General features: G+C 37.8%; 1 protein-coding gene across 1 annotated transcript; it reads left to right on the top strand.

The window, feature by feature from the left end:
* Positions 1–543: 543 nt before the first annotated feature.
* Positions 544–12,908, top strand: ARFGAP1 (ADP-ribosylation factor GTPase activating protein 1; the record flags this gene model as incomplete). The annotated part of the gene is made up of 8 exons (XM_010074044.1): positions 544–630; positions 1,307–1,403; positions 4,202–4,258; positions 5,223–5,255; positions 8,533–8,589; positions 10,558–10,617; positions 11,777–11,853; positions 12,305–12,908. Coding segments are annotated over 8 exons (823 nt in total), but the record flags the coding sequence as incomplete, so codon positions are not given.
* Between the last annotated feature and the right edge of the window lie 457 nt (positions 12,909–13,365).

Below are 13,365 nucleotides of genomic sequence, written 5' to 3'. Positions count from 1 at the left end.
TTTTTTTTTTTTTTTTTTTTGCCTTGTAGTCCACCTGAGAGGAGGGTTGTGTCGATCACACATAGTGTGTCACAGCCTTACCTTTACTGCAGCGCTGTTCCAGTTCGTGATGGAATGCCAGGGAGGGAGTAACAGGCTTTTTCCTTATGATGCTAATTACTAACAGGACCACCAAAGCTGGACAGCAGCGGTTTTGTTCTTCTGCTCTTGGGTGTAGTGTTTGCTATTCTTTGCACTATAGAATCAAATTAACTGAAAAAGCGACAGTAAATCAAGTGAACAAGTGCTTCGTGGCTGGCCATCATCCAGCAGGTTCAGGGGCTCGCTGTAGTCTGAGTATCATTGTCTGTGTCTCGGTCTACTGTTGCTTCATTCATTCAATACTCCAGTGGCTTTTAGTGGTTGCATTAGAGTTCTCTACTTGATAGATGAAAGAAATAATCAATTTTGCACCTATATTATGATGATATATGTCACGCTGCACTGCTGAGCTAGCGGTTTTTGCTTCATGTGGTTTGATTCTTAAATCTTTCCTTTCCGTAGTTCTGCTGGACAATCTCAGACTGCGACTGCTTCTTCTGACAAGGCTTTTGAAGACTGGTTAAATGATGATGTCAGCTCCTACCAAGGGTAATGCAATATTTATTAACTTTTTGAGTGCCTAACCCTATAGCATAACAAAGACTTGGGTATGTTGCTACAGCTACACAACTGTGATCCTGATCCAGTAGTTAAAATTTACATCTTGTTTACTATTAAAAATAGTTTTATAATAGATGGTAAAGGGTAAGAGGAAGGAAAGTGCCTCTTAATGCATTTGCATAACAAATGTTTGAACAGCATTGAAGAAAGAACTTGTAACTCAAAATGTTACTGTGGTGGGCTTCAAAGTAGGGAATTTGTAGTGTGTATAGTATCTTACCCTCATTTAACTCAAATCACTGTATTTAATGCTAACACTGTTTTCTTCTTTCTTTCCTTTTCCCATTTTCATGTATCACTTTATCAGGATTTACTCAGATATCAGTGATGTGTTAAACCTGGAGAATCACTAAGGCCACATTAGCTTGCGTAGGGGACACTTCAGTTTGCAAGGATTCACCAGTGGATCCTTGTTGGTGTTACAGTTTTATGAAGTGAGTGGTTTTGTACTTTGGGTGCCAGGTGCTTTAGGACTTTTTTTTTCCTGGTATATTATAAATCTGTTAAACAATCATCATTCTTTCATGCTTTTCAGTTTTTGTTTAATGGTTTTAATGAAAGCATGCTGTGATACAGATACTATTTATTCATTTTCTTATGGTAGTGGCCAAGAGAATCGCTATGTGGGGTTTGGAAACACAGTAAACCCTCCGAAAAAAGAGGATGACTTCCTGAATAATGCAATGTCTTCATTGTACTCGGTAAGGAAATGCTTGAAGCTTTCTGTGACCTGAATTACTGGGTTTTTTTCTACTTTATCTTCCATTATGGGAGAAACACAGTAAACCCTCCGAAAAAAGAGGATGACTTCCTGAATAATGCAATGTCTTCATTGTACTCGGTAAGGAAATGCTTGAAGCTTTCTGTGACCTGAATTACTGGTTTTTTTCTACATTATCTTCCGTTATGGGAGAGTATAAACAGAGAAGAGAAACTAAAGACTGCAAGTAGATACAGCGAGATGTCAAGTATTGGTTGTATTCTCAAACAGTGAAGAAGATACTGGTAGACTTTAAAAGGCAAAATGAAGGGAGAAACTCCAGCAAAACTTAGCAATTATGTCTGGTATCTCTTCACAGAAATAAGGAAATGAGGATATAGCAATGGATTAAGAACTAATACTCAACAGGGTTTGGAGGAACAAAAAAAAAAAAGGAATTATCTGTTGGGAATAGCAGTTAGGCTGGGAATGCGCTAAATAGATTAACTGTATTAGATATGCTCAGTGACTGAAATGTGCGTGTGCATGGGTGCCAGGAGCCCTGAGCAGTGATGAAAACATTTGAAATACTTGTCACAGGGTGTGAAGAGATAACAGCATGTGGTTGAACAGTTGTCATGATTAGAGACAGTGAAAGATGCATTGTTGAAGGAAAATGGGAACAAGTTGGAGGCAGTCAGGGCCGTATTGGTGCTTTGGTAGGCTGCAAAGTAACGGTGCTGAACAATATTTGGGATTTGGAATCACTTTGAAATACAGGAAGGTTTTCTACCAGCGTTAGTGGCCAGTAGTCTTCTGTAGAGCCTGATCAGTCTAAACGTCCACACCAGGTTCCATTGTCTGGATTTTGTTTCTTTTTTTTAATATAATAATGTCACTAGAACATAATAGAAAATGGTAATGCCTGAGCATTTGAAGAGTATCCCAGGTGATCCCACAGGGTGCTTAATATAGGTCTGCTGAGTATTTTCTAGGTATAACATAGCTTGTAGGCTAGAGTTGAGATTAGAAACCACATCTATAATGCATTGCAGATGTCCTAAAAGAGCAAAGGAGAGATCACACCGTGTTGTCCAAGTTACTGTCAACCATTATTTGAATACATGATCTCACTGAAACTTATGATTCAAATGCCATCTTGTGACCGCAGATGCATACTACAGTGCAGTTTAAGTTGTTTATTACAGTGAAACTGAATGTTTGCATGGATACTCATCCTAGAGAGGAAACCAATTTTCTTTCCACTGTGTATGATCGTTTTCCCCCACACATGCCATATTTATGTATAAACGTTATTTTCTGCTGTTACATATCAGAAGGAGCCCTTTCTGTAGAATTCACACAGGCTGCGCTATCCAACTCATTCTGTAAAGAACGGCTATAATTGTAATTGAGTCCCTTGAGACTCTGCTTAACGTAAAAACTACAAGACACATCACTTTGCCTTTTGTGCAAGTGGTGACATAATTATCTTCTAGTGTATCAGCACAGGAAAGAAGGACAATTAATGAAGAGACTTCAAAAGGACAGGCAAAAAATACTTTTTTTGCTGCTTTTTTTAAAAGATGTTCTCTCAACCTGAATATGTGGCATAGTCAAATTAAATAGAAGGGGTAGTGAGAAAAAGATTCTACTATTTACAGCCTGTTTATGGAAGTCAACCCAAAAGGTAATATGTTACCAAAACATCCACACCTTGATGGAAATGGAATCAATAAAAGGCAGTGGTAGACATGGATAGTAACCTGCATTTAAAAGATTCTGCAGTACAGCTTACAATTACATGGTGATGATCTGCAAAAAAAAAAACCTTATCTATTTCTTCATCATTATATCCATGGAGAACCACACATGTATTAAAGTTTATTTCTGATTTTTATCCGTTCAAGTATGGTGGGTTTTCCCCTGACTTGTTTTACATGGGCAGCTTCTGGATGAATGAGTTACTGAGAAGAACTGACAGTTGAGAAGTGATTTTTTTTTTTTTTTTAATTTGTTTTGGTTTGTGGGGATTTTTGTGGGGTTTTTTTTTGTTTGTTTTTTTTTAAAATCATTAGAATGCCTCTCCTGCTCCACTTTCTTTTAGCTGGTTTCTTAGTCAGAATTTGACAATCAGTAGTTAGAAGAAGCCTTTTCTGATTCATGACAGAAAAGTCTATTAAGAAGTGGCCAAACCTGGATTGTGGTGGTAAGTTTTCAGATCTTCCAAGAACCAATGGGGCAAAATAAAGCTTTGTTTCTTTTGTTCTAAAAGATAAAATTTGCAAGAAACAAGCAGGTTGAAGCTTTATTATGAAAAGGAAAATTGCTGGATGGGCATTTTAGCATTTGCGACCTCATGTTTTTGAGCATCAATTCTTGATTTCTCTTCAGCTTTTTCCAGGCATACATTAGGTGCTCCTTGATTTATTTTTTTTCTCCATCCAGTGCTTGCTTGTTGAAGATCCGTTCTCTGTTTACTAAAGTTTTAGTGGTGTGGGTTTTTTTGTTCTCTTCCTTGAAGGGGGGAAGGAATTTTTTTTCATATAGCTGTTTTTAGTAGAATAACACCTGAAGCACTTGGGTTTGTTCTTGTTGCAGCTGTTTGGACACAAATAATGGAAAATCATTGCTGTATGACAGTTAAGTGAGAGACTATGATTTTTGCTCTTACTAGCAAGTAATTCTTACGGCTACAGGACAAGCTGCTCTGGAGAAGGTGTTTGACTTAATTTAACGTGTAATAGTGAACACTTGGTTATTCACACATAGCTTACAACTTTCTCACTTTCTTTAAAGGGATGGAGCAGTTTCACAACTGGAGCAAGCAAGATTGCCTCAGCTGCTAAAGAGGGTGTAAGTAAACAAAACGTATTTCAGTGTAATTCTTGTAAACTCAGAGATTCTGTTAGTGTTCTAATAGGAATGTGTCTTTAAAAGTATTACCAAGACAAACTAAACTCTGCTCTTTGTGTATCTTTGCCTGTGGCATATAAAATAGGTGCACACTGGATGCAGATCTCTGCCTTAACTATTTCTCTTGTTTCTGGATGGACATTTTTGTAGATTTGTCCATTGGATATTTTTATTTATAAAGCAGAAATTTTGGTCTGTTCCAAGTAGGGCCATTTTTTGGAATTTAATACTAAGTCACAAATTGCTGATGGTTTGGGTTTTGGGGTTTTTTTTCTTTTTCTTTCCTTCCTTTGACTGCTCTCTAACTACAGCATTTTTGTCAGTTTAAATACAAAGCTTGTTTGGCAGAGGTTGTGCCCAGAGGGATGCTTTGGGAAAAACTGAGGCATGGTCCTCACGCTCTGCATGTTCTGCAAATTTGCGCTCTTAGGTGACAGTCAGTCAACTAACTCTGGACTGAAACCAGAGGAATTAAAAATTTATTATGTTTTACCAAGATGATGGTAGAAAGAGGTTTTTTTGTGAAAAAAAAACACATTACAACTTCTCTCAGTTTTGCTTAGTGTTCTTACAAACTTTTATGAGCATAACAGTTATCTCTTAAAAATAATTTAGTGACTTTATGAGAGACAAAAATATTGATACTCATCTGCCTCGGCCCACAAAGGTCTAGTCTATATTGAAGAGCCTTTCTTCCCCCTGTTGTATGTTGAAAAAGACCAATGCTTTCCCAGAGCAATCTGAGATACCAGCGGTGGTGACATGGATATTCTCTGTTCATTGTGGAATTCTGCCAAAGGTCCATTCATCTTGGAGAGGATCACGCAACATTTCTAAATGTGTATGTTTACTGGGAATAGCGTCTTTGATTTTTAAACTTGAATGTATTTGCGTCTTTTCACAGGCTAGCAGATTTGGATCTCAAGCAAGTCAAAAGGTGATTATAGATTTAGTTCTGTCTTATTGTTGGTAATTGGCTTTAAATATTATGTATTTGCCAGCACCAATTAACTTAGACTTGATCATGAGCAGACCAGTGTGTTTATCCTTCACAGTGCACAGTAATTTTTAGGTTCTAGTTTTTATTTCTGTGGGAATTGCAATCAACTGCAGTGATCAAACTAAGCAAGAAATAAACAGTGATGCTCTGCTGTGTATAACTGTCAGGTATATTGCAGAGGCAGTAGAATGAAATGCTTTAATTCATGCTTGCAGACTTAAAATACCCGTGTGATGTGTTTGTGAACCTTAAATGGGGACTATCTTGAAGTAGTTTTCTTGATGATATAATGCAAGCCATCTTTCCATTGCTGAAGCCTAATGAGATATTACAAATGTGAAGTGCTTAATATTATTTTATTACATTAACTTGCTTGTGTGTATTTTAAAAAGTAGCAATTACAAAAGCGTTTCCTCTTTCGAACTGGGGTTAAACCAGAGACAGACCTGAATTCCACAGAACTCTGACATAAGCAAGATCTGTTTGCATGGAAAAGTTTGAAATTCAAATGTAAAAATATGTAGAAGAATAGGATTCTTAACGTGTCCAAGTTCTGAGTGAGAGAGGGCTTGCCTATGTTAATATACGATATAGGGGGTTTTACTTTGAGCTATAACTCTTCTTGTACGCATAGCGTTAGCCTGGAATGCTCTCTGATGTGCATAGGATGCTATTGCTCAAAGCAAATGCAAACCCTGCAGGTAGGTGTTGGTGTTCAGACAGATGTATGCAGCAGGATGTTAATACTACAGATAGCGAGCCAAACTTGTGCATGTTTTGCAACAAAAATACCTTGTTAAAGCACCCAGACTTGATACCTAAAAGCTTTAAAGTATTTGCTGCTTGGCTTATGTTAGAAAAACTAAGTGTTCTACAGGTCTTCCTCTTTCACTCCTTCTGGCAGTTTCCCTTTTAGAAAACGGTTCTTTCTTTAGTATTATTAGCAAATGTAAATATCATATGAAGTGTAAAAGCTCGTCACATCTGCTGACAAGGACCACAGCAACATGGTGCTCTAGAGTCTGCTGGCTTACTGAAGCTTAGATTTATTTTTTTTTTTCTGAAGCATCTGATCTTTTGCTCTGTAGAACAGGTTTAACATCTTTTTGATGTAATATATTGTTTAAAAGTGTATTTGGTGTGTAGTGACCAAACATATTCACTGTTTTGTCTTGTCAGTAGATGTTCAAGTTGGAAAAGGTTCATGCTACTTAACTTGCCTGAAAAAATGCTGCCAATTTTTTGCTAAAAGCTGCTTCTACCTTCCTTGCTCTTTCTCTTTTGCTGTCTGGGTAAAGTTTTGGGGCTACAAGCAGCAGCCAGAGCCGGTAACACCCTCACATATATTCTTGTGCATGGACTCCGTGTCACTGTTCGTGCTGAATATGTGCATTTGCTCTTGAGCTGTCTTTTCTTTTTTTGCCTGAAGTCCAAATCTGTGTAGAATAATGTTGCGTGTTTCGTACAGTAATGTTTCTTCAAACCTATTTAAAATAGGTTAAATGGGAGAGAGACCCAAGCTCTGCACCCTCAGAAAACATGCTGTACTGTTGTCCATGCTCTTCATAAACCCAGATGACGTTAGGATTTCCGTTTGCATGGCTGATTAGGAATGCAGTATACCAAGAACTCCCCTGGGGTGTTGTTTGAAGGCAGATTCTTTAATAAAAGTCCCCTTAGGTAGTGTTTGTAATGGTGGTTAGGACGCTGTCCTAAATTCAACAATAGTAAAGATGAAGAAGCGCTTCAAGTGGAAGCACAATTGTACCCAAATATTCCCTTTCCCTATTTGCAAAATTATGTGGTTGAGCAAATGAGATAATATAAGAATTCTTCCTAATTCTAGCAATGACTTCACTTAGCGTACCTGAACTGTTAGTCTTGGTCTATTACACTTTGTATTATATAGTGTAAACAGTTTGCCATGTTTAATAGACTTTGAAAGACTTTTCAGAGATGAAAAATCCCATGTCTTGTTTTTCTGAAGCACTTTCTAGCTTCACTCCCAATGGAAACAAGCCTTAGGTGATTTGCATTCGCATTTCTTGTGAGGTGGAAATGGGGTTACCTTTTGCCTTTCTCTGTTCAAATAACTTTTGAACTGGTAAGGAGTAGAAGTATTGAAGCTAGTGGTGGCTGGGTAGAGGGCAGATCCTAGTAGTGCTGTGGCTGAGGGAAAGGCTTTTTAGACACCTGGGAATCTGTGGAGGAAAGATGTTTAAGGTGCTCCATTGCCAGGAAGAACATGAATGGAGGCTCACACCCTAACCAATCTTAGCAATAAGACATAAACCCTTAGGAAATGAAACTTCATTAGTCTCTGCTGGTGTTTAAGAATAATATTTGGCAAGCAAATTGGCCCTTTTGCATTAATTGGGCTAATTCAGAATGTAATTGGTATAATATGGCAATTCTGAAGAAAAGTTTAAATCAATCAAAGGCTTTTTATGGTGGTAGAGAAAGGAATGATTTCACATGAAACACTTACAAACCTTGATGTCCATGTCAATATCATCTTATTAAAGTAATTTTGTGACTTACACGGTGGGCTGACATTTTTGTAAGATGCCTCTGAAGTACAATATCCTGACGCATCTTGTTCTGGATCACGGTAGATTTCTAAAGCTCGTTGTTTTCTCTCCCTGCAAATCTGGACCTGTAAAAAAGATTACAGAAATTCTTCTGTCACAGCTTTGCCTCTTGTGTATTGCTTAGAAACGACTGGGCTGTTACTAATAGATGACAATAGCAGCACTGCAAGACAGAAGAACTGGTGAAAAATTGGCCAGAAAGATTGAATTCTACAAGTAATTCCATTAGTAAGGAAAAATAAGAGTGGATGAGGTCAGTTCTTCCAAACACTCAGCTGCAGGCATTAGCAAGGGGCCCATCTTCTAGGCTGTTGCTGGTTGAACCATTGCTTCTGCTTCCAGTGCAAGGTCAGACTTTGGGCTTTGGGCATCTTCAGCAACCTATTGCCATGTGCATCTGTTTTTAAATTTATTTTCTTTTAATGTTTTCTGCAGCACTGTACTGTGTGTGCTTTTCAGCTCATTCTGCTTTTATAAATCAAAGCTTAAGGCTTCACGTGTTTTGGGAGATACTGCTGAGAAATTAGCCTGCAGAAGGTGTTGGCTTTGGGTTTTGTTTTTGTTTTTGAAAAAAAAAAAAGGAAAATATAACTGACCTTTGTTTTTGTTTTGCTTTTAAATAGGCATCAGAGTTAGGTCAGACATTAAATGAAAATGTTCTCAAACCTGCACAGGAAAAGGTAACTTTGGAACTAGTAAATTACTTGCAGAACATGGTTATGCTGGTTGTTTCTTCCTGCCACAACTGCCCAGTTTGCAGTGCGTCCTTCTGTTTTTCATATACTGGCACAGAAGCAAAGAGGAAACATCGAATAATTCAAACCTGCTATGTTAGCAAAGAAAGGTTAATGTGGGTAGTTTCTCTCCACAAATCGGTCTCGTGTCCAAAGAGTCTGTTACATTCTTCCCCATTAGACACTATTTGATAGATTTCATGCTTTCAGTAACGGAAGATGGGACAAGATGAAAATGCACCCTAAAGAGATATAAAAATCAGGTCTAAAAAAAAAACCCCAAACCCTATCAGTAGTATCTTTGAGTGTTAAGTGCATAGAGTTTTCCCCATCTGCCTGCCAGCGTTGTTTTAATTCAGCTTAATCTGAGCCACTGTAGTTCACCTGCTGCCTCATTGGGGGTGGTAGAAGTTGGGGCAAAGTGTATGTTTAAGGTGAATGGGGACAATTTATCAATAGAAGTAACATGTTCTTGCAACTGTTATTTGTTCAGAATATTCTGGTAGTCAGTTAATACCAAGTTTTGCATGCATTCGTATGGAAAGCTTGGGCTAAAATAACAATTTGATTAGCTGTTCTAGTTGCTGGGTGTTGTTTCTAGGAAACTGGTTTGAAACAGATTTTCATCGTCCCTTTACAATTGTTAATGACCGAAAACGTGTGGCTAATGGCACTTCTAACGGCAGCTGGAAGAAAGCACACCCGCTGACCCAAGGAAATGCAGATAGTCACTAGTGGGCATATAAAAAAAGCAAAGCAGTCCTCATAAGTGACTAGTGGTGACTGATACTACAAATTTCAGTCAAAGATTCTCCCCAGTGTCAAATGTTGCCTTCCTGTTTCATATGTTTTAAAAAAACTACTCTTACATCTTTCCCATTTGGCATGCATTTGTTCTGTGCTTCTAGAATTTTGGATCAGCTCCAAAATTTTGATGAAGTCTTCTCTGAGAATGTGGTGCTATACTTACCTACATACCTTTTCCCAAAATATATTGGTTTTGATAAAGCAGACTGATTTTCCTCTCTGAAGAGAAGCAGTGCCACCACTTTGGGATATGGATTAATTTTCAATTTGGAAAGAATGGCTTAATCACATTACAAAATAATTTTTCTTGCATTATCTTTATTAATTCAACAAGCTTTACATAGCAGTTCAAATCACAGGAGAAGACTCTAATTAGTTTCCTGTTCTCTAGAATTATCCACAACTTATTTCAGAGTGCTTAGATGCATTACTTTCAGGGTTATTTTTAGGGTGCATTTCCTTGAGCTGATTTTTATTTTGTAGGACAACTTAATGAGGAATGTTGCATTCTATATTTAAAAAAAAAATGTTTATTTCCCTTAAGATGGTGTACTGTTAGTTCTAAATAAGTGTTACTTTCTGAAGAAGGTATTCAGTGATCACTGCCTGGGATGTATATGATTATATGAAGTCACTTGCTTTGGAGCAGCTGTCATTTGTTCATTGGTGAAGACACCAACTATATTCTGGTTGACCCAAGTTCAAAGCCCTTTCAATATTTAAATAAGCATATGTAAAAGATAGAGAATAAAATGGATCTGGTGGGTTTTTAATCTCTCCAAACCAATCCTTTTTATATAGTAAACTGTATTTATAAAATTTCACGTTTGTAGGGTTTTTTTACATTGGTGTTTTTATGCTCAACATTAGAGTAATGATACCTTCCTCCAACTGTATGTGTATCAGTAGAAAATTCCCCCCAAACTCCAAAGGACTGAGGTTCACTCCATCAATGGACTTTATATGTAATTTTCTTAACTTTGTTAGCTTTGACTTCATTTGGGGTTTTTTTACGCTTTTTATTTTTAGCTGTTAAGCACAGATAAGCTCGTCTATAAGGTTTCAGTAATACTTTATGACTAATTACTGATACTTTGATTCACTTAGGTCAAAGAGGGGAAAATATTTGAGGAGGTCACCGTGGGGGTGTCACAGTTGGCCAGCAAGGTAGGAAGTGGCCTGCCTGCCTTTGAGGAGGCCAACAGTAAGCCAGTCTCCATATTCTTCTGAAGAGTTTGTAGTGAAACAAAACCACAACACAGCTTTAGTCTGCTTGTGTTGAGCACAGAGACATTGAGAGTGTAATTTTCAGTATTCAGTACTTCGGTTGGGGTGTTAAACTATACAGGTTTGATGTAGTCCTCGTAATATTTTCACCGAGGGCATGATGTGGAAAGCCCCTTATGAGACAGCCAGTGTCCCAAATACAAAAAGAAAATATCTGCTGGAGAATATGGAGACAGCTTGCGTTACATTTGTATGGCTAAACCTACTAATGCTCTGTACTTTTTTCTTTGTCTTGTGCTATCATTACTTGATGATGTGGTAAGTGCTGACTACAACTGCTAAGTACAGAAGTTCTGCACAGTCTAATCCCTATTTTGAATAACTTGTATGGTGTTACCTAGGAGGGTCTGTCTTTCTAGCACTGTGAAAGTCTGCACTGGAAGCTCTATCATGTACCAGCTTAGTGCCTTAAATGTTGGGAATGTTTGAATAAAAAAAGTGATGTTACCTGTTCTGTTTACAGTCTGAATTCTGAGATCCATCCTCTGTGTCTGTGACTTAGGATAGTGAGTTCCATGAGTGTCACTTCAGAATTTGGGTTTCTAATCCAGTGCCAGCCCATTATAATAACCCCCAAAGGATTATCCTAGCAGTCATGTTTATTCTAGAACTCAACTTTTGGGCTATTTTACATGGGCACTGAAATAACACTACTGAAACAGGGTGAAAGTAGAAATATAAATACTATTACATGAATTGTAACATCAAAACATCAGTGCTGTCATTAAGTTTGATTTTATGTAAGGAGTAATTCCAGCATTTTTGTCGAGGAAGTCTATGAGAGAATTCAAAAGCTGTTATTGGCCATGATGGATGAAAAAGCTAAATTTGACCCACTTTTCACATCTTCCAGCAGCATGATGCTGTCAGGTGTATGTTCTTTACATCAACCATGTAATATTAGTAAGTTGTGAGTGAAATTTGCTGATGATATGTGTTCTCTTTGAACAAGGGGAGGAATGTGTTGTGGCTTTTGCTGTTGGACTTGGAAGAGGTGTTGCTTCAGTCCAAATTAATGGAGTGTCTCTTTTTTCTCTAGGTTCAGGGAGTTGGAAGTAAGGGATGGCGAGACGTCACCACTTTTTTTTCTGGCAAACCAGATGATAATTCTGAAAGGTATTTTTTTTTAATCGTTATTATTTTCTGTGTCTCTTTAAACACATACTTTGCAGTATGGTAGTAGCAGGTACTTTTTAAATATGAAGAAATTATTCTGTCTTTGCTAGTAGACCTCCTGTATGTAAAATGGGACAAATTAAATCTGACTATTTATGACAGTTGTTAAACTGAGAACAAAACAGTGCATGGCACCTTGGTTTTAAAATTATTCCAAATGCATATCCCCTCACCCTGGGCCTATTAGTACTTAAGGCCGTTAACAAATTAGCATATAAGCTTATGCCATTTGGAGCAATGTATTTAGTTCTTCTGCCTTTATCCTCAGTTTTTGTTTAAGGAAAGGGCTGTAGCATTATAGTTTTCTTTGTGGTCATTTATTTTTACTGTTATGTTTGTCATAACCAATTTATTTCTACCTTCCTTTTTTTTTTTTTCTCCCCCATAAAAGACCAGCTGAGGCAGACAGCTACCAGAACAGTGGAGGGGAGGGCTACCAGAACAATGCTGTAGATCAAAGCTTCTGGGAGACCTTTGGCAACTCAGATCCACCAAAAGCTCATAAATCTCCAAGCAGTGAGAGCTGGACCTATGTGGACAATTCCACAGAGAAGAAGAGCTCCGATAGCTGGGACGTGTGGGGCTCAGGAACAGTCTCCAACAACAAGAACAGTAACAGCGACAGTTGGGAAAATTGGGAGACCAACTGGGAAAACACAGGAGGGGAGAGCAAGACCAAAAAACCTCCTAAGGCAACAAAAAAGGCATCTTCAGCTGATGATGGGTGGGATAACCAGAACTGGTAGAACTGTTAACCCTGTTTTGCACAGCTAGGAAAGGGGGGCTATGCTGGCTGATTGAGGGGAGAAAGTTTTACACACAACTGGAGTATCTTGGTTGACCTTACTGATCTGTTACTTTTGTGCTTCCCATTCATTCTCCTTTCTTCTATCCCGGTTTAGGAAAAAAAAAAGTAGCATCTGAATCTTTTTATTACCTAAAGGTGGCTCTCCCTTTTTTAAGGCTAGTGATAACTATATTCTCCTTGCACAACTGAAGCTGGATACAGTGACTTTCTTAACACGAATGTTCAAAGGAAAAAATCAGTGCAAGCACACTTTCATGGCACAACCTTGCACGTGTAGGTTAATAGGTATTCATCCAGTTGAGATGACCTGAGGTGTTTAATGCAAACAAAGCACAGGGTGTGTCTTGGAAAGATAGCCATTAAATAAGCAAACTGCAGTTGAATAGGTCTAGTTCAAATGCCTTATGGATTGCTCTGACCACATAAAGTCTGGCAATTCAAGATGGTCTTTAAGATACATTTTATTGGAGCTTTGTTTTTAAACTTTGTAAGATTTTTTTTTAAGTCTTTTAAAACTTATTTTCTCCCCTTAGAATTAATAAGGAATCTACAGCTAGATAATTATTTGTGTGAGCTCATAGTTTTGACCTGAGCTATCAAGGGATATCCAGAATGGCTTTACTTGCCATTCTCGCTCAATGCGT

This window comes from Pterocles gutturalis, unplaced genomic scaffold (genome assembly GCF_000699245.1).
Source record: "Pterocles gutturalis isolate BGI_N339 unplaced genomic scaffold, ASM69924v1 scaffold4227, whole genome shotgun sequence".
NCBI classification, from domain to species: domain Eukaryota; kingdom Metazoa; phylum Chordata; class Aves; order Pterocliformes; family Pteroclidae; genus Pterocles; species Pterocles gutturalis.
The sequence above is the reverse complement of the archived record's forward strand: the minus strand, read 5'-3'. Positions and strand labels throughout refer to the sequence as shown.